Source organism: Zingiber officinale, chromosome 11B, assembly GCF_018446385.1.
Source record: "Zingiber officinale cultivar Zhangliang chromosome 11B, Zo_v1.1, whole genome shotgun sequence".
Taxonomy (NCBI): Eukaryota; Viridiplantae; Streptophyta; class Magnoliopsida; order Zingiberales; family Zingiberaceae; genus Zingiber; species Zingiber officinale.
The window spans coordinates 69,088,523-69,116,135 of NC_056007.1; the positions used below are offsets into that span (position 1 = coordinate 69,088,523).

The 27,613-nt window shown below is 37.0% G+C and overlaps 1 protein-coding gene across 1 annotated transcript; it reads left to right on the forward strand.

Moving 5' to 3' along the window:
* Positions 1–23,073: 23,073 nt before the first annotated feature.
* On the forward strand, positions 23,074–23,624 carry LOC122034777. The gene has a single exon (XM_042594130.1). The coding sequence runs from the start codon at positions 23,149–23,151 to the stop codon at positions 23,515–23,517; it is 369 nt and encodes a 122-aa protein (XP_042450064.1). The 5' UTR covers positions 23,074–23,148; the 3' UTR covers positions 23,518–23,624.
* Positions 23,625–27,613: the final 3,989 nt, after the last annotated feature.

Genomic DNA, 27,613 nt, shown 5'->3' on the forward strand with positions numbered 1-27,613 from the left:
TCAAAGGGTCGACCTGATATATGGAAGAAATTCCAACTGGGTCTGCGGAGCCTGACAGCTACCGAAGTCTAGTTGGGTCTATGGACCTGACAATTAGCATGAAGACCTAGTGGGTCAAGGGCAAGTCAATAGACTGTAAATTGGTAAGTAAATGTAAGTCACTGGAGGAGAGTAACTAAGTGAGGGCGCGTCCCGATTGAGGGGACAGTAGACGTCAATCCAACTTATGTTCATTTAGGAAATCTAAGTTGAGCCCTTGACTTGATCCTGGTCTCAGAGAGGCAGGATCTAATTACTACTCCTTATATTTATTGTGCTAACTCTATTTACAAGTTATTATCTATTTTGAGATAACATGGACTTACAAGATTGATTGGCACAAATTCACCTCGAATAAACAGTTCTGAAGGTACCTCCAAGATGAGTAGAGGCGCCTCGGACCGGGCTGAAGGCACCCTTGCGCGTGGGCTGAAGGCACCTTGGATCTAATGGAAGGCGCCCTCTCTGTGGACTAAAGGTGCCTTAGAGCTAATGGAAGGGGTCCTAAAGAGGATCAAAACATTGCTTCATCGTGGATGAGAAGCAACCTTCTAGGGATAATGCTTCAAGGTTAAAGGCATCTCCATGGGCATTGGAGGCGCCTCTAACAACCTTTAAGAGGGTTGCTCGAGCGGCATTTGAGATATAACTTGATACCGAGCTTCTACGACTCCTTTGCTACCTCAATTATGATCTACTGCTACTACACTGCTACTCCGAGATATCTAACCGCTGCTGGCAGAGCGATATCAACACACGAGCTTGTTCAAATTCCTATCTACTAAAGTGTTGGTAACAATCTTAATTTACTGTTTACCTTTCATATTGGCAAAAAGGAAGTGTAGGTTGTTACACTGTCCTATTTTCTAGTTGTACTTGATCCCTTCTTCCAACAGTTCCAGAAGAGGCATTTAGCGGATTACCCATTGATAGGTCCACGGGACCTGAGTCTTGGAGTAGAAGTCACTGAAGGCTCCGTACGAAGTAAAATTGACTAAGTTTTCTGTGTGTGTTACTTTTTTTAATCTTTCCATTGTAATTTTATGTTTTTACTTTGATTTAAATTTAAATAAGTAAATCGTGATTCACCCCCCCTCTCACGATCTAACACATCCTTACTAAGCAAAAGCAAGAGATTATTATTTCAGGCTATTCACCCCACTCTAACCGACCACACTGGGATCAATAGATTTTTCCTCACTAGATATATGCATATAGGCTGGACATCTAAAAACTTGAAGATGAGAGTAATCTACTGGTTTTCTATCCATATTTCCTCAGATACTTTTCTTAGGATGTATACTAAAAGTCTAGCCTTTTGTATGAACATTTATTTTAAATAAGAATCACATTGGTCAAATGTCTATATTTATGTTAAATATAGTTGTTCATTTAATTTATATTGAAGATAACAAGGTGTGTGGTGTCACACAGAAGATCATATTATCAGTTCCTTATAAATTATAAATAGTTGCTCACAACCAAGATGGAATGGGACAAACCATTGGAATGGTTGTAGTGTAATTTGGTATTAGTTTATCTTGACTATAAAATTACACTAGTACATTCTGAGTGTATTAAGCAGGACCATTTGAGGTTGTTCTTTTTATACTGACAATAAAAAAGAACAAGATCTTTGTTATTATAGAAGTGCGTACTCTTAATCATGATATAATAACAAGCACATATACTTAATATTTATTTCTTTAATTTATCAAAGGGTGAGATTTAGTTTGTTAAATCAATAGGCCCGATAAGTTGGGAAATGATATTATTTATATGGTGTGTTGTTGATTATAGAATGAAATTGTGTCCTAGTGATCTAGGTTGGTGATGTCCCCTTGAGGAGCTCATAAGGATTGTCATGTAAACCCTACAGGTGGACTTAGTCCGGTATGACAATGAAGTTGAGTGGTACTACTCTTAGAGCTAGATGTTAATTAAGTGAGTGTCAGTAACTCATTTAATTAGTGGACATTCGGTATCTTAAACATAGGGAGATTAGCGCATTCATGATAAGAAGGAGCCCATATTGTAATATGGGATTGGTGCGGTAGTGCAATAATAACTTTTTAGTGGTATGAGTTATTATTGATGAACTTGAGTTGGGTGTTCGAGGTGAACATGGGAAGCTCAAGCTCATCGGGAGACCAAAACCAATTCCTCCTCTCGGTCCCTGTTGTAGCCTCTTATTTATAAAGCCTTATATCTACCCAAAACCCAGCTTCTTACCCAAGCTTATGGGCCGGCCACATCCTTGCTTGGAGCCCAAGCAAGGGGCCAACCAAGCCAAGCTTGGAGCCCAAGACTAGGGTCGGCCAAGCCATGCTTAATGACCAAGCATGGGGTCGGCCATGATAAGAAGAGAAAAGGAGATTTTATTAAAAATAAAATATTTGATAAAATTTTTCCTTTTATAGCCATTCATGAAGGGATTTAAAAGAGAAATTTTATTTTTAAAATTTCCTTTTATAAACATCCACATGGTTTTAAAAGTGAGTTTTAAAATTTTAAAATCTTTCCTTTTATAGCTTTCTACAAAGGATTAAAGAGAGATTTTAATTTTGTTAAAATCTTTCCTTATTTGTAGTTGTCTATAATGTTTAAAAGAGAGATTTCAATTTTGATAAAACTTTTCTTTTTTGTAACCATGATTTAAAAGAGAAATTTTAATTTTAATCTTTCCTTTTTTGTAGATGTCTATATGTTTTAAAAGAGAGAGAATAATTTTTAAAACTTTCCTTTATTACCATGTACAATAGGAAATTTAAAAAGAGAGAGATTTGAATTGTTTTAAATCTTTCCTCTTTTGCTTTTGTGTGGTCGGCCATGTATTGTTTAAGAGGAAGTTTTAATTTTTTGTTTTAAACTTTCCTTTTTAGTCATTAGCAAGGATTAAAAGGAAGTTTTAATTATGTTTTAAAACTTTCCTTTTTTTACCTTGAGCAAGGATTATAAAAGAGAGGGAGAGGGAGCCTTCATAGAGGGATAACCTTAGTCTCCTCTCTTGATCCTTGTGTGGCCGGCCCTTGGTCCTTCCCTTGCTCCTTGTTTCTGTCTCTCAAGGCCGATGGCACATCAAGAAGTTCCTTTTCCTTGGTGGCCGGCTATTTAGAAGAGAAGAAGAAGAGAAAGGAAGTTTCCTATTTTGGCATCCTTTGGTGGCACGTGAGTCTTGGAGGAGAAGAAAGCTTGGGTGGATTTCATCTTGGTAGATTGTCGCTCACACGACGTCCAAGAGAAGGAGAGGAATACAACGGAAGATCAAGAGGTCTATAAGCTACAAAATGGTATAACTAGTTATTTGTTTCCGCATCATAACTAGTTCATCTTCTTTGTATAGATCTTGAAAAACCAAACACAAGAGGCTATCGATTTTAGGCTATCATTTTTGTTATCAATTTTGTGTTTCGATTTCATGCTTCGATATTGTGCTTCTATTGAGGTCTCTGTAGTTAAACCTAGTTTACTGTAAGAAGTTTAAATATTCAATTTCTTTGAAAGGATTTGTCTAGGAAGTGGTGGATGATCCCATATCCAAGAAGGTCTAGTGTCTCACCATGTTTAACCTGGAAGCCGATCTTTGAAATAGATATTTAATCAACTTCTGTGATATGGTTTAACTTATGAAGAACACATCGGTTAAACTTGGAGTAAGAATGTTAAGTTTCATTTCCAATCCAAGTTTAACTTCTGAAGGACAATTTGGATTAATAATGTTAAGCATTGTTTGCAATCCAAATTTAACTTCGGTAGAGCACATGGGTAGCTAGGATAGTTCTATGCTTGTACAAATTTTTATACAGGGGAACTAGGGCGGTATTCCGAATAGCAACCAACAATTGGTATCAAAGCTAGGTTTAACCTCTGTGTGTTTGGTTTTAGTTTAATTATGCACATGTCATACATATTTTAGGCAGGATAATAGTAGGATGTGCAAATAAATTAACACTGTGGTTGTAGGCTCCAACTATTATGGCCTATTGTGATTGTGTGTCATTGGACCCTCGGACATGTCGAGGGCATTTTATGTGTGTGCATGATTGTATTTATTACATACAGCAGGAGCTGTATTAGTTTTAGGATTTTACATTTTGTTTAATCTAGACTTTATGTACATTCCTTTGTGGAATATAGGATCGATATATGTAAAATTTTATTTTTGTCACGGATCATATCCTTGCGAGGCATGGTGCTATTTGAGGGCCAGAGGCGCAGCAGAAAAGGAAGCTCGATGGACACGATGACATTAGCCCTAGGGCTGGTGGCTAAGTTTGACGACTGCTAGGGCTGGCAGCATACGGAGGACAGTGATGGAAAAGGCCATAATAGTTGGAAAATTATTTTTCCATATTTATTACTTTTGTTTGTTGTGATGTGTGTGTGTGCATATGATGTGTGCTTCATTGTTAAAATTCCTCATCTTAAATAACTAAGTAGTAGAGAGTTTTTAAAATAAATTCAACGGTCTCCATTACTGGTTTGTAAGTGATGCAAACAAACTTGCTCGTTGGCTCTAAGTGCCTTTCTCCATATCGGATGAGTTTGTTTGCGGATCACTAGATCAAACTTCCTTTATCGATGATTATAGGAAATTATTTAGGAGCATGTGATTTTCTCCATCTGAAGGGGCACAACCATATTTAATAGACTAAGTATCAAGTAATGGTATACACTTAGGCGCATTTAATAGTATCATTCCCGTCGGAGTCACTGCTATTATTTGTGTGACCGAAGAAAAACCAACTATTAATTTTCTTTGTCATAAAGTTAGGTTGACAAGATAATAAAATTAACGGGTAAACCCTCCTCTTACAAATGTTTGAATTTGTATACATCCACACTATCGTGGCATACAAAATTCACGGTCTTTTGAGCTGTTGGTGAATTTAAATAATATTGTTTGAGGAATCAATATTATTTTAAATTTTAAAAGATTTGACCAAACTAACCAACTATTAATTTTATTTGTTATAAAGTTAGGTTGATAAGATAAAATTAATGGGTAAATTCCTCTCTTACAAATGTTTGAATTTGTATACGTCCACACTATCGTAGTATATAAAATTCACGGTGTTTTGAGGTGAATTTAAATGATATTAAGGAATCAATATTATTTTAAATTCTTAAGTTTTGACCAAACTTAGGATTTTGTGATTCTTAGGATTTCAAATGATTTTTAATCCTCTTGTTGTTATATTGAAAGACAACAAACTTACTAGTCCCAATTACATTAATTGGAAACGAAACTTGGACAGTGTCTTAACTGCTGAAGGATATAAGTTCATACTTTTTAAGATCTGTCAAAACTTGCCTAATAGCGATTCTAGTAAAGAGGAGATTGAGTATCATAATGAATGAGTCAAGGCAAATGAGATGGCGCGGAGTTACATTTTGACTTTTATGTCAAATGTGCTGCAACATCAGCATCAGACCATGCATACTGGCCATGGCATGATGTACAATCTCAAGGAACTCTTCGGACACCAGAATCGGGCTGCCAGGCAAGACTGTACAATCTCAAAGGTGGACTGTCCTCGCAGAAAGGAGAACAATAAAGATGTATCTTATTCATTAATTGTTGAAACATGTTTAGTGGTGTTATCTACCGGTACATGGTGTGTAGATATGGGAGCCACTGATCATGTCTGCAATTTATTGCAGGGGTTCCAGGAAACTCGACGACTACATGAAGAGAAGATTACTATCTACATGGGTAATGCTACGAAAGTGGTGGTTGTTGTAGTGGGAGATGTCTATTTAGGAATAAAACTGTGTTTTTGAGAAATTATCTTTATGTACCAGGTTTTAGAAAGAACTTGATTTCAGTTTCTTAAAATTTTTATGAATGGATATTCTATTTCTTTTGATGACAAAATAGTTGTCAAGAAAAATAGAGATGTTATCTGTTCTGGTACATTGGTTGACAATTTGTACACTCTTAATCCAATAAACTCCCACGATGCAAGAAATAGTAAACTTATCTTCTAAATCTAATAAGAGAAAGGAGCCTTCGAAAATGTACCAAACATATCTTTTGCATCTAAGGCTAGGTCATATTAACTTAAGAAAGATTCATAGGTTAATAGCCGATGGACCTTTGGGATCATTGGTGGTGGAAGATTTTCCAAACCTGCGGATCTTGCTTGGAAGGAAAAATGACCAATAGGCTTTTTAAGGCCAAGGGGTATAGAGCCAAAGATGTGTTGGAATTGGTTCATTCTGATTTATGTGAACCTATGAATATCTAGGCGAGAGGTGGTTTCGAATATTTTATCTCTTTTATAGATGATTATTCGAGATACGGGCACATTTACTCGATGCACCTCAAGTCTGAGTGCTTTGATAAGTTCAAAGAGTACAAGGCTGATGTGGAGAAACGTAATGGTAAAAGTATCAAGACACTACGGTCTGATCGTGGTGGCGAGTACCTCTTAGGAGAGTTTAGGAGTTACTTATCAGAGGTCAGGATTCAATCCCAACTGTCTGCACCTGGTACACCCCAACAGAATGGTGTGGTCGAATGAAGGAACAGGACACTTATGGAAATGGTTAGATCGATGATGAGTTATTCTGAATTACCAAAATCATTTTTGGGATAAGCTCTAGAAACGATAGTGAACATAATACCTTCTAAAGTTAGTACCCTCTACTCCCATAGAATTGTGGAATGGGTGTAAGCCTAGTTTGAAGCATATTCATATTTGGGTTAGTCCAACACATGTGCTGAAGGGAGACACTGATAAGTTAGAATTATGAACAGAAGTTCGCTTGTTTGTGGGTTATCCTAGAGGAACGAAAGGTGGTTTATTTTATAGTCCTAAATATCAGAAGGTCATTGATAGCACCAATGCTTGATTTTTAGAAGGATACTATGTAATGAACCACAAGCCCATGAGTAAAATTGTTCTTGAAGACACGTTTATTTTAGTACCAATAGTACAAGATGAGATACCACAAGAAACTGCAACACATGTCACAAATGGTGCACAATTATAAGCAGTGTCACATCATAGTGGGAGGGTTGTTCGGCAACCTGATAGATTTATGTTTTTAGGAGAGTCTTCGGACTTGATCCCTGGTGAACTTAAACCTGATCCCTGCACATATGATGAAGCACTCCAAGAAAAAGATGCAACATCTTGGCAAAGTGCAATGAACTCTGAAATAGAATCTATGTATTCTAATCAGGTCTGGGAGCTTGTAGAACCACCAAATCGTGTTAAGCCATCGGGTGTAAATGGGTCTACAAAATAAAAGGAGGAACAGACGGGAAGGTGGAAACTTTCAAAGCAAGGCTTGTTGCAAAAGGGTATACTCCGAAGGAGGGAATCGATTATGAGGAAACTTTTTCGCCGGTAGCTATGCTTAAGTCTATCCGAATTCTTTTATCTATTGTTACTCATATGGATTATGAGATTTGGTAAATGGATGTCAAGATAGCTTTTTTTAATGGAAGTCTTAAAGAAAACATCCATATGAAGCAACCAGAGGAATTCATTGCAAAGGGAAAAGAGCATCTTGTATGTAAGCTCAATCGGTCTATTTATGGACTAAAGCAAGCATCGAGATCCTGGAATATCTAGTTTAATGAAGTTATCCAATCTTATGAATTCATTCATAAGACAGCTTTCCTCTCCTCTTCTTGGACGTCGTGTGGGCGACGATCTACCAATACAACACCACCCGCCTTCTCTTCTCGGTTTCCAAACCACCGACTACAAAAGGAGTTTCTAGGATGGGGCACCTTCTAATCTTCTTCATTCTCTTCTTCTTCCTCTTCTTCCTCTTCTTCCTCTTCTTCAAGCCGCCACCCACTAAGGTGTAGAGGGGTTGCCGGCCCTTAGCAAGGTGGAGGAGACCACCGACCCTAGGTAGGGAGGAAGAGGCGCCAACCTTTGGTGGAGGTGGCGCCGACCCTAGGTGGAGGTGGGATGTCGCCGGCCCTAGGTAAGGAGAAGAGGAGGCTTGTGGGAAAATTAAGTTTTAGGGGGCACCACCTACTCCTTTTATAACCTTTGTCGTTGGTTACAAAGAAAAAAAAATAACAGAATTCTGTTAAGAAAAAATCTCCCTTTCTAAAACCTTGGTGGATTGAGAAAACCAAACCACCAAGTTAAACCAAACCAAGTTTAAATGCAACCAAGTTTAAAATGGGTGGATGCGAGGCTTTATATAGAGGCTACAACAGGGACCTAGAAGAGGAATTGGTTTGGGCCTCCTGATGGGCTTGGGATTCCTATGTTCAGCCCGAACACCCAACCCAAGTCCATCAATAATAACTCATACCACTAAAGGGTTATTATTATTGAACTACCGCACCAATCCCATATTATAATATGGGTTCCTTCTTATCATGAGTGCGTTAATCTCCCTGTGTTTAAGATATCGTATGTCCATTAATTAATTGAGTTATTGACAACCCAATTAATTAACATCTGATTCCAAGAGTAGTACCACTCAACTTTATTATTATGTCGGATAAAATCCACCTGTATAGTTTACATGATAATCCTTATGAGCTCCTCAAGGGGACATCATCAACCTAAATAATTAGGATACAGATTCCTTCTATAATCAACAACACACCATATAAATAGTACTATTTCCCAACTCATCGGGCCTAATGATTTAACGAATAAATCTCACCCATTAATAAGTTAAAAAAAATAAATACTAAGTATACATGCTTATTATTATATATCGATTAAGAGGGTGCACATCCATAATAACAGAAGTTCTGTTCTTTTATATAGTCAGTATAAATCGAACAACCTCATACGGTCCTGCTCAATACACACATAGTGTACTAGTGTAATTTTATAGTTAAGATAAACTAATACCAAATTACACTACAATCATTCCAATGGTTTGTTCCAATCCACCTTGGTTGTGAGCTACTATTTATAATTTATATGGAACTGATAACATGATCTTCTGTGTGGCACCACACACCATGTTATCTACAATATAAATTAAATGGATAACTACATTGACATATATATAAATATAAAATGCAAACATTTGACCAAAGTGATTCTCATTTCTTAATATTTCAAAACAGATATTCATACAAAAGCTAGGCTTATAGTATACATCCCAACAATCTCCCACTTATACTAAAAGACTATGTTGCCATAAATGTTGTCATACATCTGATTCTCATCCCCTCAACATTCCCATCAAAAGCCTACTTTGGAAGGTCCTTAGTGAAAGGATCTACCATGTTATCTGCTGAAATAATCTTGGCGACAACAACCTCTCCTCATTTTATGATGTCTCGTATCAGGTTGTACTTGCGCTCAATGTGTTTACTTGCCTTATGGGCTCGTGGTTCCTTCGAGTTTGCTACTGCACCACTATTGTCACAATAAATTGTGATAAATTTGGGCAAACTAGGAATCACATCTAAGTCCATCAAGAAGTTTCTAAGTCATACAGCTTCTTTGGCTGCCTCAGAGGCTGCCACATACTCAGCTTCCATGGTGGAGTCTGAAACGCATTTCTACTTAACACTCCTCCATTCTATGGCTCCACCTCCCAAAGTAAACACATGCCCCGAGGTTGATTTACTACTGTCCCTATCTGATTGAAAGTTCGAATCCATGTAACCCACAGGGAGCAAATCATCTTCCTGGTAAACCAGTATATAATCTCTAGTCCTTTTCATGTACTTTAATATATGATTTACGGTAGTCCAATATCCCTGTCCTGGGTTACTTGGATATCTGCTTACCATGCCCATGGCAAAACAAATATCCGATCTCGTACATAGCATCGTATACATTAGGCTTCCTACAGTCGAAGCATAAGGAACTACCTTCATCTCCTCTATCTCCTTTGATGTCTTAGGACACATCTCTTTAGATAAAGGTACTCCATGCTGAAAAGGTAGAAAACCTTTCTTGGAGTTTTGCATGCTAAAACGAGCTAGGATAATATCGATGTATGAAGCTTGGGATAAGCACATCATTTTTTTCTTGCGATCCCTTATTACTTTGATCCCAAGAATATGTCTACATTCTCCCAAGTCCTTCATATCAAACTGCTTGGGCATCCATACCCTTACGTCTGATAACATTCTGACATTTTTGCCAATAAGCAAAATGTCATCTACATATAGTACAAGAAATACCATCACGTTTCCGTCACTTTTCTTATATACACAAGACTCATCCGGACACTGAATGAATCCATAAGACTGGATCACTTCATCAAACCGGATGTTCCAAGACCTCGAAGCTTCAGTCCATAAATGGATCGATTGAGCTTACATACAAGATGCTCTTTGCCCTTCGTAATAAATCCCTCTGGTTGCTTCATATAGATGTTTTCTTCAAGACTTCCGTTAAGGAAAGCTATCTTGACATCCATTTACCAAACCTTATAATCCATATGAGCAGCAACAAATAAAAGAATCCAGATAGACTTAAGCATGGCTACCAACGAAAAAGTTTCCTCATAATTGATTCCCTCTTTCTGAGTATACCCCTTCGCAACAAGCCTCGCTTTAAAGGTTTCCACCTTCCCGTCTATTCCTCTTTTTCTTTTGTAGACCCATTTACATCCAATGGCTTTTACACCATTTGATGGTTCTACAAGCTCCCAGACCTGATTAGAATGCATAGATTCTATTTGAGAGTTCATTGCACTTTGCCAAGATGCTGCATCTTTATCTTGGAGTGCTTTATCATATGTCCTGGGATCAGCTTTATGTTCACCAGCGATCAAGTCCGAAGACTCTCCCATAAACATGAATCTATCAGGTTGCCTAACAACCTTCCCACTACGATGAGAAACTACCTATAATTGTGCATCATTTGTGACACGTGTTGTAGTTACTTGTGGTATCTCATCTTGTACCGTTAGTACTAAAGTAGAAGTGTCCTCTCTTATTTCCTCAAGAACAATTTTACTCATAGGCTTGTGGTTCATTTCATAGTCCTCTTCTAAAAATCAAGCATTGGTGCTAATAATGACCTTCTGATCTTTAGGACTATAAAATAAATCACCTTTCGTTCCTCTAGGATATCCCACGAACAAGCGAACTTCTATACGTGATTCCAACTTATCAGCGTATCCCTTCAGCACATGTGCTGGACTACCCCAAATCTGAATGTGTTTCAAACTAGGCTTACGCCTATTCTACAATTATGTGGGAGTAGAGGATACTAACTTAGAAGGTACCAAGTTCAGAATGTATGCCGCCATTTCCAGAGCATATCCCCAAAATGAATTTGGTAATTCTGAATAACTCATCATTGATCTAACCATTTCCATAAGAATCCTAGTCATTCGTTCCGTCACACCATTCTGTTGGGGTGTACCAGGTGCAGACAATTGAGATTGAATCCCGACCTCTGATAAGTAACTCCTAAACTCTCCTAAGAGGTACTCTCCACCACGATCAGACCATAGTGTCTTGATACTTTTACCATGATGTTTCTCCACATCAACCTTATACTCTTTGAACTTATCAAAGCACTCAGACTTACGGCGCATCAAGTAAATGTACCCATATCTCGAATAGTCATCTATAAAAGAGACAAAATATTCGAAATCACCTCTTGCTTGGATAGTCATAGGCCCACACAAATCAGAATGAACCAATTCGAATACTTCTTTAGCTCTATACCCCTTTGCCTTACAAGGCATTTTGGTCATTTTTCCTTCCTAGCAAGATTTGCAGGTTGGAAAGTTTTCCACTACCAATGAACCCAAAGGTCCATTGGCCATTAACCTTTGAATCCTACTCAAGTTAATATGACCCAACCTTAGATGCCAAAGATATATTTGGTTCATTTCTAAAGGTTGCTTTCTCTTATTAGAATTAGAAGATGTGTTATTAATTCCCATTTGTTGCATTGTGAGAGTTATTGGATTAAGAGTATACAAATTGCCAACCAACGTACCCGAACAAATAATCATCCTATTTTTCTTGACAACCACTTTGTCATCAAAAGAAACAGAATATCCATCTATAAATAATTTAGAAACTGAAATCAAGTTCTTTCTAAAACATGATACATAAAGACAATTTTTCAAAATCAAAGTTTTATTCCTATCAAAAGATAAATAAACATCTCCCACTGCAACAGCCGCCACTCTCGTAGCATTGCCCATGTAGACAGTGATCTCCCCTTCATGTAGTCGTATGGTTTCCTGAAACCCCTGCAATGAATTATAGACATGATCAGTGGCTCCCGTATCTACACACCAGGTACCGATAGATAACACCGCTAAACATGTTTCGACAACTAATGAATAAGATATACCTTTATTGTTCTCCCTTCTGTGAGGATAGTCCACCTTCCAATGTTTAGACTGCTTGCATGTGAAGCACTTGCCTTTCAACTTCTTCACACCTGCCTGCGACCCAGTCCCTTGAGGTCGAATCACTTTCTTTGCCAAACTAACTTGTTTCTTCTTCTTCTTTCCTCCTTTCGGCTTAGAGGTAGAAACGTTTTCAGCAATGTGAACTTGAGAACTTTGATGAAATAGCCCTTCTGCCACTTGGAGTTCTGTCAGAAGTTCCGCCAATGAATAAACCCTTTTGTTCATGTTGTAGTTCAGGCAGAACTGCTCAAAACTCTTGGTCAGCGTTTAGAGAATGATATCGACCTGGGGTTCCCAATCGATTTCAACTCCAAGGACTTTCATCTCATTCAAATGAGCCATCATCTTGAGGATATGATCCCTTACGGGTGTTCCCTCAATCATGGTAGTCGTCATTAAGTTTCTCATGGCCTCCTGCTTGGCAGCCTGATTCTGGTGTCCGAAGAGTTCCTTGAGATTAAGCATCATGTCATAGGTAGTGGGTAGGGTCTGATGCTGATGTTGTACCACATTTGACATAGAAGCCAAAATATAACACCGCGCCATCTTATCTGCCATGACCCATTTCCTATGTCTCTCTATCTCCTCTTTACTAGAATCCTTATCAGGCATGCTAGGACAAACCTTAAGAAGTACGAACTTGTAATCTTCAGCAGTTAAGATAATGTCCAAGTTCCGTTTCCAATCAATATAATTTGGACCAGTAAATTTGTTTTCTTTTAAAATAACAGCAAGAGGATTGAAAGCCATTTTGAAATCCTGAGAATCACAAAATAAAATATTTGATCAAAACTTTAGAATTTAAAATAATATTGATTCCTTAAACAATATAATTTAAATTCACCAATACCTCAAAACACCGTGAATTTAGTATGCCACGATAGTGTGGACTTATACTAATTCAAACATTTGTAAGAGGAGGTTTTACCCATTAATTTTATTATCTTGTCAACCTAACTTTATGACAAATAAAATTAATAGTTGGTTCATCTTCGGTCACACAAATAATAGCAGTGACTTCGATGAGGAGGATACTATTAAATGCGCATAAATATATACCATTACTTGATACCTAGTCCATTAATTAGGATTGTGCCCCTTCAGATGAAGAAGATCACACATGCCTAAATAATTTCCTATAATCATCCATAGAGGAAGTTTGATCTAGTGATCCTCAAACAAACTCATCCGATATGGAGGAAGGCACTTAAAGCCAACGCGCAAGTTTGAATGCATCACTTACAAACCAGTAATGGAGACTGTGGAATTTAAATAAATAATCCCTCTCCTACTTAGTTATTTAAATTGAGGAATTTAACATGCACACACATCACAACACATAAAACCATCATCACAGCACACACAAACAGCATATAAAGGTAATAAATATGAAAATAAAATTTCCAACTATTATGGTCTCATCCAACGTTGCCCTCCAGTATACCGCCAATGGATCAAGTCGTCACGTCTATCTTGCTTCCTTCTTCGCTGCACCTCCGGTCCTCAAAATAGCACCACGCATAGCAAGGATACAAGCCGCAACAAAAATAAATAAAATTTACATTTATCGATCCTATATTCCACAAAGAAATTTACATGTAATCTAGATCGAACCGAATGTAAAAAAAAATAATAATAATATGGAAACCGTCCGTATTTAATTATTACAATCATGCACACACAACAACCTTGACATATCCGAGGGTTCAAATCATACACAAACACACAAAGCCATAATAGTTGGATCTAGGATGTCTGCAACCATAGAGTTAATCTTTTTAACACATCCTACTATTATCCGACCTAAACTTATATATGATCAGTGCATAATTTAACCGAAAACCAATCATTCAGAACTAGAAAACATGCTCTGATACCACTTAAAGGCGCTGGAATTCCATTCTGTTTCAATTTCCCTATACAAAAAAATTTATACAAGAACAGAACATTTCCTAGCAACCTGCATGTTTGATCAAACATGTGTTTGATCAATCAAGTAAGTTCTTGAATGATCAAAGCACATGTTGATCGAAGTGCAAGATCGTTGGCCTCTTGTGTTGGTATTCAAGATCGATACAAAGAAAACAAAACTAATTACACAGCGGAATTAAAGAACTAGTTGTTCCTTTCTTTGTAGCTAAAGACCTCTTGATCTTATGCCATATTCCTCTCCTCTTCTTGGACGTCGTGTGGGCGACAATCTATCAAGACAACACCACCCTCCTTCTCTTCTCGGTTTCCAAATCGCCGGCTACAAAAGGAGGCTCTAGGATGGGGCATATTCTAATCTTCTTCCTTCTCTTCTTCTTCCTCTTCTTCCTCTTCTTCCTCTTCTTCAAGCCGCCACCAACTAAGGAGTAGAGGGGTTGCTGGCCCTTAGCAAGGTGGAGGAGACCACCGACCCTAGGTAGGGAGGAAGAGGCGCCAACCTTTGGTGGAGGTGGCGCCGACCCTAGGTGGAGGTGGGATGCCGCCGGCCCTAAGTAAGGAGAAGAGGAGGCTTGTGGGAAAATTACGTTTTAGGGGGCACCACCTACTCCTTTTATAACCTTTGCCATTGGTTATAAAGAAAGAAAAATAACAGAATTCTGTTAAGAAAAAATCTCTCTTTCTATAACCTTGGTGGATGGAGAAAACCAAACCAAAACTAAGTTAAACCAAACCAAGTTTAAAATAGGTGGATGTGAGGCTTTATATAGAGGATACAACAGGGACCTAGAGGAGGAATTGGTTTAGGCCTCCTAATGGGCTTGGGCTTCCTGTGTTCGGCCCGAACACCCAACGCAAGTCCATCAATAATAACCCATACCACTAAAGGGTTATTATTGAACTACCGCACCAATCTCATATTACAATATGAGCTCCTTCTTATCATGAGTGTGTTAATCTCCCTGTATTTAAGATATTGTATGCCCGTTAATTAATTGAGTTACTGACAACCCAATTAATTAACATATAATTCCAAGAGTAGTACCACTCAACTTTATTATCATGTCAGACTAAGTCCACCTGCAGGGTTTACATGATAATCCTTATGAGCTCCTCATGGGGACATCATCAACCTAAATAATTAGGACACAGATTCCTTCTATAATCAACAACACACCATATAAATAGTACTATTTCCCAACTCATCGGGCCTATTGATTTAACAAATAAATCTCACCCATTGATAAGTTAAAAAAAATAAATACTAAGTATACATGCTTGTTATTATATATGGATTAAGAGGGCGCACATCCATAATAACAAAATTTCTGTTCTTTTATATAGTCAGTATAAATCGAACAACCTCAGACGGTCTTACTTAATACACACATATTGTACTAGTATAATTTTATAGTCAAGACAGACTAATACCAAATTACACTACAATCATTCCAATGGATTGTCCCAATCCATCTTGGTTGTGAGCTACTATTTATAATTTATAAGGAGTCGATAACATGATCTTCTGTGTGGCACCACACACCATGTTATCTACAATATAAATTAAATGGACAACTGCATTGATATATATATATATATATATATATAAATATAAAATGCAAATATTTGACCAAAGTGATTCTCATTTCAAAATATTTCAAAACAGATGTTTATACAAAAGCTAGGCTTATAGTATACATCCCAACAGTCATGTTAACCACTTCTACTAAAAAATTCTTTGCTAGCCCTGCATTCAATCTGAGACATCTTACCTTCTCAACGATTATTCTGTTCAACCTTTTAACCACCCCGTTCTGCTGAGGTGTCTTGCAAACTCAGAAATAACTCATTATCTCATGCTGCTCATAAAATTTTAAAATTTTTGAATATGTGTAATCAATCCCATTGCCCGACCTAAGACATTTGATCTTCCTTCCAGCGTGGTTCTCGGCTTTAGTTTTTCACAGTTTAAACTTTGAAAAAAAATTTGACTTGTAACACATAAAGTATACCTAGACCTTTTATGAGTAATTATCAATAAAACTCACAAAATACAAGTGCTCTCCACGTGATGCTACATTGGCTAGTCCCTAGAGATCTATACGTATGTAGTCCAGAATCTCCTCCATTTTTTTTATTGCCGTCTTGAATTGCACTTTGCTCTATTTCGTAAGAACACAGAATTTTTAGAATTTAAGCTTGGACGTCTTCATACCCTTCAACAAATATCTCTTGTAAAGTTTTTCCATCTCACGTTTACCCATATGCCCTAGCCGTATATGCCACAAGACAGTATTGTCTGATTCAGACTCTACTGAGGTAACTATTGGAACCCCAAGGTTGTTTTGATGTGATCAACAAGTTAAGTTAGGTCCTGTGTTATTTTAACCCTTGTGTCTAAGTGTGCAGGAGCTTAGGAGCACAGGAAGTCGAGCGGAAAATGCGGCTAGCGAGAAAGACGGCACGGGGAGAGAGCCAACCAAGGCCTGGACCACAAGCAAGTGGAGCCAGAGTGGAAGACTCGGACCAAGGTGAGTTGAACCAGAGCAGAGAGCTTAGATCGAAAAAGTCAACTTTGTTGACTTTCTTGGTCTGGGCGCCCAAACCTGGGTGATTATCCAGATCGGAGTCAAACATGATCTATGCAAGAAGTGATAAAATTTTATCCCCTCCCAGGTGTCTGGAACCCTTCCAGGTGCCCCAACCAAGGCTATAAATATAGCCTTGGTCCAAGAATCTCAACAACTCAAGCAATTAGCATTTCCAACACTTGTACGCTTTCTTTAAAGTTTAGCTTCTATTTGTCTGTGCGTCATTGCTGTAAGAGGCTTCTCCACCTGAAGGAGATACTAGTGTGACACATTCCTTGGATTAACAACCTCCCCGGTTGTAACCAAGTAAAAATCCCTTTGCCTCTTCTTTCAGTTTTATTTGTTTACTTTTTTATGCAAGTGTTATTCTGAGAGTTCAAGAAGGGTAGTTTTCTTTTACTTTTTGCAGAGCTATTCAACACCTCTTCTAGCCAGCCAACGCGATCTAATAAGTGGTATCAGAGCCAGGACGCTTCATGAGAACTAACCGCCAAACGAAGCACCAAATTAATGGCCAGACCAAGCATCTACCCGCTAAAATTCGAAGGGGAATTCGCTAGCTGGAAAAAGCGAATGTAGGTATTTTTTAAAACTGATTTTGATTTATTATTAATAATAGAGTTCGATTTTACAACACCAGAAGGTAAAGAAAAATACCAGTGGACGAAAAAGGAGCAGGCCGACTACGTGGCAAACGACAAAGCAGAATTCCATCTGCTGAGCATCCTTCCGCCCAAGAAGTCAACCGAATCGGCAACTAAAACTCAGCAAAGGAACTGTGGGAAAAGTTCCTTGAGCTGCATGAAGAGACATCCGAAGCCAAGCTCGCAAGACGGGATTTACTTCACAACCAGCTCACCGACCTGCAACTTGAAGAAAACAAAACAGTCGCACATCTGCACTCGAAGATTAAGGAAATCATCACCGAACTTTCGAATCTTAGAGAAAAGGTAAGTAACCAAGATTCGCTAAGGTACGCACTCAATTCATTTCCTAGAAATTCAAATTGGGCATCACTAGTAGATGTCTTTTATATTTCGAAAGACTTAGAAAAAATTACATTAGAAGAATTATTTTCTACATTTGAAGTGCATGAATCAAGATGTGCAGGTACGAAGGAGCACAAGCAAAACATCGCCCTCAAAGTATCGAGAGACGAACCTGGGTCAGAGTCTTCCCTCGATGACGAGGAAATGGTTATGATGGTAAGACGCTTTAAGAAGTTATGTAATTCTAGAAAAACTAATAATCCGCAGGGTAGAAAGAAAAGGACTATCCGCTGCTACCACTGCAACGAAGAAGGGCACGTCAAGGACAATTGCCCCAAGCTAAAGAATAAGGACAAAGACAAAGGCAAGAAGTCTATCCAAACAAACAAGCGCAAGGTCTTAAAGGTGATGTGGGATGATACGTTGTCCGAATCGGAAGTCGAGGCCTTCTCCGGACTTGCATTAATGGCAAGTCATCAAGATAAGGACTACAATTTAAGCTCGTCTGAAATGAGCATCGATGAAGGGGGAGCTACTTCGAAAATAAGCAGCAGTTCAAGGGGAGACATGGATATCGAGATCGACAAGGTAAGTCAGGTACGATCTCTTCCTCCCGATAAATACTTTAAGTTTGTTAAATTGTTAACTAAAGACTGCTACAAGTTAGAAAAGGAAATTAAAATTTTAAAAGTAATGCTAGCTAAGTCTTGCTCATTAGAAGAGTTAGACAAATTAAAGTTAGAAAATGAAATTTTAAAAAGACAAATAGATTCTTTAAAAAAATCATGCATGTTCCCATAATATAAATTTTAGAAAATACAACAAGTTAAATTGGTATTTTAGATATCACCAGGGACAAATTAGAAATATTTCAAAAAGGTATGTCCCTAAGAAATTTTTAGTTAATCTAGTAGGCTGGAACCTATATTGGGTTCCAAAGTCTTGTTTAACTTGAACTATTAATTAGATTTAACACTTTCAGCGAGAAAATTAAACAGTCAATTTCTTTATGAGGGTTTGTCTACGAAAGTGGTTATTGCTCCAATAACCAAGAAGACCTAGTGTCTCGCCACTGCTTGAAAGTCAAAATATTGAAATGAAATGTTTAATTAACTTTTTGATAAAGCATTAAAGTTAAAATTAAATAATTCTTTAGAAAGTCTTTCAAATATTTTTTTTAGAAATTAAAAAAAAATATTTTTTTGCTTAGAAAAATTTTCTTGCTTAAGTTTTCTGCTAAGAAAATTCTCAAAAATAATTTTGATTGCAAAAACTTAGAAATTTTTCAAAATATTTTTTTATACAAAATTGTCTAACTTAGATTTTTTTAACTTAGAAATTTTCTTTGAGATTTTCTTTCACTTAGAAATGTTTTATAAAAATCATTGAAATAATTTTCTAAGTTTTAACCCTTAAATTTTTCTTGGAACCCCATTTTTATGTGATCAAAGGGGGAGAAGGAAAAGTATAAGTTTAGGGGGAGGTAGACCAATTTTTTTCTACAATTTTTCTATCTTTTTTTGCACTTTATTGCAATATTAGTTATTTCATGTCTATTTACCCTAGCTTAACTTAGGTTGCTCACATCAAAAAAGGGGAGATTGTTGGAACCCTAAGGTTGTTTTGATGTGATCAACAAGTTAAGTTAGGTCCTGTGTTGTTTTAACCCTTGTGTCTAAGTGTGCAGGAGCTTATGAGCACAAGAAGCCGAGAGGAATATGTGGCTAGCGAGAAGGACGGCACGGGGAGAGAGCCGATGGGCTCGGTGCATCCGAGGGACAAGGTGCCGCGGAAAAGTACACCGGCGGACGAGAAGGAAGCGTGCGGAGTTTCCGAGAGACGAGAAGCTGGAGCGGAAGATTGCTCGGGGAGCAAGAGACGCAACTAGCGAGAAGGTCGGGACGGGAGAGATCCGACGGGCTCAGTGCATCCGAGGGACGAAGAGCTGTGGATAAGTACACTGGCGGCCGAGAAGGAGACATGCGACGATTCCAAGGGACGAGAAGCCGGAACGGAAGCCTGCTCAAGAAGGCCAGAAGTTGGGTTTGGGTGAGCCCTATTTCGGATGGCTGAGATCACCCAAACAAACAGAGTTGGAGCGGAAGACCCAGACCAAGGCGAGTTGGACAAGAGCAGAGAGCTCGGAACCATTACAGGTGCCCGGAACCCTTCCGAGCACCCGGACCTGGGTGATTATTCAGATCAGAGTCAAACGCGATTTATACGAGAAGTGATAAAGTTTTATCCCCTTCAGGTGCCTGGAACCCTTCCAGCCGCCCCAACCAAGGCTATAAATATAGCCTTGGTCCAAGAAACTCAACAACTCAAGCAATTAGCATTTCCAACACTTGTACGCTTTCTTTAGAGTTTAGCTTCTATTTGTATGTGCGCCATTGTTGTAAGAGGCTTCTCCGCCTGAAGGAGATACTAATGCGACACATTCCTTGGATTAACAACCTCCCCGGTTGTAACCAAGTACAAATCCCTTTGACTCTTCTTTCAGTTTTATTTGTTTACTTTTTTATGCAAGTGTTATTCTGAGAGTTCGAGAAGGGTAGTTTTCTTTTACTTTTTGTAGGGCTATTCAACCCCCCTTCTAGTCGGCCAACGCGATCTAACAGTAACTCCACCTACAATTGTAGTCCCTATCAACTTATGGAAGTTCCCTGCTAACTTTTATCCTTTCATTACCATCAGAGCTCCTTGCTAACTTTTATCACCCTACTCATTGATTTGTAACTACAACCAATATCATCTAGTGTATCTAGCAAGATCAAGTTCTTCCTTAGCTCTAGTATATATCTGACATCACATAGGGTTATGATCACACCATCAAATATCTTGATTCTGACATTCTCTGTGTCAATAACTCTGCATGAAACATCATTTTCCATCAACACTGAACTAGAATCCACTACCCTATAGGCGTCAAACCACTCCTTATTTGGAGTCATGTGATATGAACATGTAGAGTCTAAAATCCATGCATCCATCATTTGCTCTGAACTTGACATAACTGATAGCATATCTCTATCATCGCTTTCTGAATTTTCTTCTTCAATTATATTTGAATACTTTGTTGAACTACGTTTGTTCTCTACAACATGTTTCTTTATCTCTGGACAATCTCTCTTCATATGACCTTTGCCTCCACACTTGTAGCACGTGATTACCTTCTTCCTTCTCGAATTAAAATGAGTTATTGTCGTTACCACATCCATGTCGAGATTTGCTTCTACTATGCTCTTAGTTGCTTTTTACCATAAGTCCTTCTCTCAGAGAAACTTCATCACTTGTTTTCTTTATTTGGTGAAAACCTAGAAATGCACCTATGATCTCCTCAAATTTGAGAGTTTCCTTACCTCACATCAAAGTAGTAACTAAATTCTCATACATAGGAGATGAAGGTAGAGAATTCAACAACATCAATGTCTTGTCTTCATCTTCGATCTTCACATCAACCCACTTCAGGTCGCTCACAATCTGGTTGAATACATTGATGTTGATGTGCTGACTTAAATTGGTTTCTTCTATCATCTTTAGTTTGAATACTTTCTTCTTAAGATACATCTTGTTTGTTAATGACTTTGACATGTATTGACTTTCTAGCTTTTGCCAAATTACCACCGATGACTCCTCGTCTATGACATGCTATATCACATAATCCGTAAGACAATGTCTGATTGTTACCACTACCTTCGCCTGAAGTTCTTCCCAATCCAATCTCTCTATGCTTTCTAGTTTCCTTTCTCCTAGCGTCTTCACCATGCCTTGTTGCACCAACAAGTTCTTGGCCCTTCTCTACCATAATTAGAAGTTCCATGTTCCGTCAAACTTCACCATAACAAACTTCACAAAACTCATCTTAACATATTGAAGAAATCCGTCACAACCTCGCTTTGATATCAATTGTTGTGTAAAGAGGTGGGGACAACACCCTCAACCTCTAACGCGAAAGAAGATAAAGAGATCGCGCGAAGCAACTAGACAAAGACACAAAAGAAAGAGCAAACACGAGAAAGAAGAAAATGAAGAGAAAAAAGAATAGTTACTATGGTTTGACAGTGTGCCTACTCTACAAAAATGGCTGAAACTTTATTAGAATTCTTTTTACACAATTGAATCATATTTAATGATTCTCTGATACAATAAGTTTACAATGATCACTATAAATAGTGTCTAAACCTCAAACCAAATAAATTTCGTAACAAATTTCTATTATGAAAAATCATAAAAAAATTCGGTTATGAAAAATCATAACAAAATTCTATTATAAACAATTATAATACAATTTTGTTATGAAAAAATTTAATAGATTTTTCTTCTATGACATCCGTCACATTGACATTCATCTAGATATTAGTCATCCATCAACACAAGTCAACTTGACTTTTGACATCTCTATGTCACGTGAAGGCAAACTATCTCCCTCGTATCATGTACAAATCATTTTACACAAAATAGCAGGGGAAATTTAAGTGTGACAATAATGTGAAAATAATTCTCTTTCCAACAATTTTAGAATTTGTAAGCTTGTTAAGTATGCCAAAGTATAACTAGTATTCATGGACATTATAAAAATAAATATTTGTTATGTACCAATAAAATATAGATTAGTGATACATGATTATGTGATTAAAGATGAGTAAAATACTGATTAAATTGAAATAATAGATGAAGTTGGATTTGTATAATTTAAAATTTTAATTTGTTTTTTAAAAAAAAGTCTTGATTTTAAAACTCAGAATTTAATTAAATAAAAATTAGTATCAATCTATTGTTATGTTTATGTTTTGAAGTTTTGATTGTTGTATTTAAATCTATGTTTAAAAGAAAATTTTGTTCTAAATCACTACTCGATGTTTCAAAAGATTAATAAACTCGACTATCAATTGAATTAACCGACTTTGATTTGTTCAATTTTATGATAAAGTGCATTCCATTTATCTAAAACAATTAGATGAGTTTTATTTTTATTTGATCGATTTGATTTAACTTACGTGTGACGAGTATATGCGTTCTCAGCATCACATTAGAATTCTTCTTTCTAAACCTTATCCCTGTACGCTGTCCCCGAGGATAACCTTATCCATCTCTCCTGCAATCGCAACATTCCACATCGGATCCGCGCGCTGGCCTAGCACACGCAGCTAATCCAAACAAATTACTAGTATCCATATATCTATCATCTTTCTCCTCTCCGTTGTTGGATTAAGCTGAAGCAAGTCGCAACCAATCAAGACTCCAACCTTTGAGTTTGCTCCATGGCATTAGCTTCTTCGATCACCATGTGGAAGCCCGCGGTCGGCTTCCTCCGGCCCTTGGCAGGCTCAGAAACCTTCTTTCAGCCACTCAGGTTGCCTGCTACCACGGCGACGGGGCGGCGGCGGGGCGCAGAGCTCAAGGTCCGGGCCTCGTCGTTGTCAGAGAAGGAAAAAGTGCTAAGCAGACTGACGGCGGCAGCAATGGTGGCAGCGCTAGTGATACCGGAAGTGGCGGAGGCAGCGCAGCCAGGCATCTCGCCGTCGTTGAAGAACTTCCTCCTGAGCATCGTGTCCGGCGGGGTCGTGGTCGGCGTGATCGTAGGGGCTGTCATCGCCGTCTCCAACTTCGACCCTGTGAAGCGGAGCTGAGTAGTGGATTGTGCATCGTGGTGTTCAACCAATCATGTGTAACTGCTACCTTAATTTTTAATGTATTGTCTCATAAATCTGGTATATACGATGGAGAGCTTTAATTTTGTTAGAAAATTAATTTTAATAATCAATAAATTAAATAAGAATAAAACCACTATTAGATAAATAAATAAATAAATAAATCATAATAAATCAATTTGAATAGATTATCATAAATTAATTTATCGAATGAAAAAAAAATTAATGACAAAAGAACATTGGTCCGATATAATCGGACAAAACTTTTAGCTCGCACATAAATTGGGTTCATATATAATATATATATATATATATGGGATTATATAAATGCTACAAGGATGAGAAATTGAAATTAATTTTATTAATTAATTAATTAAACAATTAATTAGTGAATGAATATTAATTAATTAATATTTACAATTTAATATTAATTTAGTTAATTAATATTATTGATTAATCAAATTAATTAATGATAATTGATAATATTTAAATAAAAAAATATACCCTGTGTTTTTTCACCTCTTAAAAGAACTCTTTTCTTGTTGAGTAATCTTTCATCTCTATAGGGATGAAAGAAATTCCACTCTTTTGATTCAAATCACTTAAAAATTCAAATGGTGAAATCTCCTCTTTAGCTCTTTTCTCTCTCATCTCTAAAAAATTTCAAAAGTTTCAAGGCTTCTAAGGTTTGCCCCCATTATTTGAATGATTGAATGAGTATTTATTTCAATAGATCTTGGGAATAATTTCTAGTGAGTATAAAAATACTTTGTTGTGTATCTGATCTTTCCATGCAAAGCGTCGATGTGCTAGGGCAAAAATGTCCCTCAAAGTTTTCCTGCCTGTATCTTACTGCGGGATAAATGATAATAGGTTGCTTAGGATGAACAATGTCACCTTTGTAATTTTAGCTCCAAAAGACTTTAAATATTCATTGGGGCTCAAAATTTAGAATGATTTTTCACTACAAGAAAATTGATATTTAGCTATGAATTATTTCGTCGCTAACATATTAATGTTCGTCGCTAAACAATATTTACGACGATAACTTTTCGTCACTAGGATTGTCGTTATAAGTTTGTCGTAAATAATTATTAGCGACGATCTTTTTATGTTTCATCGCCAATATATTAACGACATCATTAAATCGTCGCTAAAGAATTTTAATCGACGCTAATCTTATTGCGACGAATGAATATTACTCGTCGCTAAGAAATTTCTTTGTGACGAATCCAATTTTTTCGTCGCAAACATGTTAGCTACGATTTCCCTTATTTCGTCGCTAATGTCATCGTAATGCGTCGCTAACACATTTCATTTCGCCGCAAACAGCTACGGTAAACATTAATATGTTTAGTTATTAGCGACGAATTCGAACCTTTTTCGTCGCTAACAAATTAGCAACGATTTTCTTAACTTCGTCGCTAACAATCTGTTTCGTCGCTAAACCCATTTCATTTCGTCGCAAACGTTTATGATAAGGTTCGATATGTTCGAGTTGTTAGCGACAAATTTCAAAAAATTCGTCGCTAACCTTCGTTTTTTAAAAAAAAAATTATACACATTTACAAACTTATACAATCATCACAACTCTAACAACAATATTTACAATAATCATAACTCCAAGAACAATATTCACAAACTTATACAAATACTAACTCTAACAACAAATTCACAAATAAACTCACAAACAACTCATACTTCATCAAAGTATAAGTTCACAAATCTAGTAACATTCACAAACAAGAGATGCAAGTACTCAACATCAATATTTAACATCAAGTAACACAACAAATTAAGTACACAAGTAACAATCCAAATAAAGTAAAAACAAGTAACAAGTTCAAAACATTAAGTTCACATCTAGAAATCCACAACATCATAATCTACAAGAAATAAACTTCGCAACATCATGTTCATATCCAAAAATCCACAACATCACGGAACCTTGTATGATATCGAATACCATTTACAATATAGACGTCATAGAGCTGAACTTCAACATCATGTCCCATTACTAAATAATACAACTCGTTGTGATTTCTGAATTTATTAAATTTTTTAACTTTATCATTCTTTTCCTAAACCATTGTGGAAAATCTCTCTCATGATATTGGAGAAGTTGATTTGAATGAACTTTATGTGACAGAAGTTGTAGATGTTCACTGTATAAATAAATATTTAAGTTATAATTTTATAATGAAATATAAACAATAAAATTACATAATGTAAAAACTTACTTTCTATATTGGTCAACTTCTTTATAATTGTTGAGAATATACCAATGTGCTTTCTTATACAAAGCCAAAGGTAATTTCAGATTACGCTGGCTGCCAAACACTCTTGCTTGTTGTGAGAAAACACTTAGGGGGTGCTTGGTTGGATGGTATGGGAAATGGGGAATGGGAAAGGAATGAAATATTGGTGCTTGGTTTGGGTAATTAATGGTGGGTCCCATGGGTTCATTCCTCCAAACATGGGAATGAGCCATTACATACCATTTTGGGGGGTATGGAAACCTTTCCATTCCCATTCTTGACTTCTATCATACTCTTTCACATTCCCATTCCCCTCTAGGGACCAAGCACCCCCTTAAATTGCATGCTACTGGTTGAACATCTTTGTTTCGTTCTGGCCTACTAAATCTTGTCTCAATTTGACTCATATATAAAGAACTGAAAATCAATGCCTCATTTATAATATACCCCTCTACAATAGATAATCCTTCAGGTCTTGCTTTATTCTGAACATATTTTTTTAGTCTGCCTAAATATCATTTAAAGGGATACATCCATTGTGACAAAACAAGTCCAGCTAACATGGCTTCACGGGGTAAATGAACTGCCAAATGAACCATAATATCAAAAAATGTTGGAGGAAATATTCTTTCCATCTTGCACAATATGAAAACTATTTCCTCCTCCATTTTATATAAAGCCGCTATGTGTAAAGATCTTGCAGTTATCTTTTTGAAAAAAATCACATAACTCAATTAGTGTGCCACATATATCTTTTGGGAAGAATTTACGTACAGCAGCTGGAAGTATTCTTTGCAACAAGACATGGCAATCATGTGATTTTAGTCCATGTAACTTTCCATCATCTACATTTACATTTCTAGATATATTAGCAGCATATCCATCAGGAAACTTCACGGATTTTAAAATTTGACAAAATGCACGTCTTTCTTCCAATGTCAACGTGTAACTTGCATATGGCTTACTAAACTTGTCTCCAACTTTCTTTAAATGCAATTCACTTCTAATCCCCATATCTTGCAAGTCTAACCTTGCTTTAAATGTATCCTTTGACTTTCCATCTATATTGAATAATGTGTCAACCAAAGCATCACAAATATTTTTTTCAATGTGCATCACATCTAAGTTGTGTCTTAACTTTAAATCTAGCCAATACTTTAACTCAAAAAATAGACTTCTTTACCCAATTTGTATCATCCAAAGATCATTGTCGTTTTTTACTTAATGTAGGATGCTTACTAAATGTCACCTGAGGTAATGTATCTAACTGTGCTAAAATCTCATAACCACTAAATCTTCGTGGTGGTCCTTCTTGTTCAACCTTTCCATTGAAATTCTTATTTCTACGCCATGGGTGTTGCACATTCAAGAATCGACGGTGGCATGTATAACATATTTTACTCCGTAATCTTTGAGATTTAGTTTCAACTGCACATACTGGACATGCTTTATAACCCTTTGTGCTCCATCCAGATATTGTTCCATATGCTGGAAAGTCATGAATAGTCCACATCACAGCAGCATGCAATCGAAATACTTGTTCAGTCGATGCATCATATGCTTCCACCCCATCATCCCATAGCTCCTTTAGTTCGTTGATCAAAGGTCATAAGTATACATCTATCTCTTTCCCAGGTGATTTAGGCCCAAGGATTAAAAGAGACATAATCAAATATGATGGCTTCATCATTTTCCATGGTGGCAAATTATAATTCACAAGTATAACAGGACACATACTATAAGCATTTGACATATTTCCAAATGGATTAAAACCGTCTGTAGTCAACCCTAAGCGAATATTTCGTGGATCACTAGTA

Excerpts from the sequence above, each read along its gene's own strand:
- LOC122034777 (XM_042594130.1), top strand. The coding sequence starts at position 23,149 with ATGGCATTAGCTTCTTCGATCACCATGTGGAAGCCCGCGGTCGGCTTC.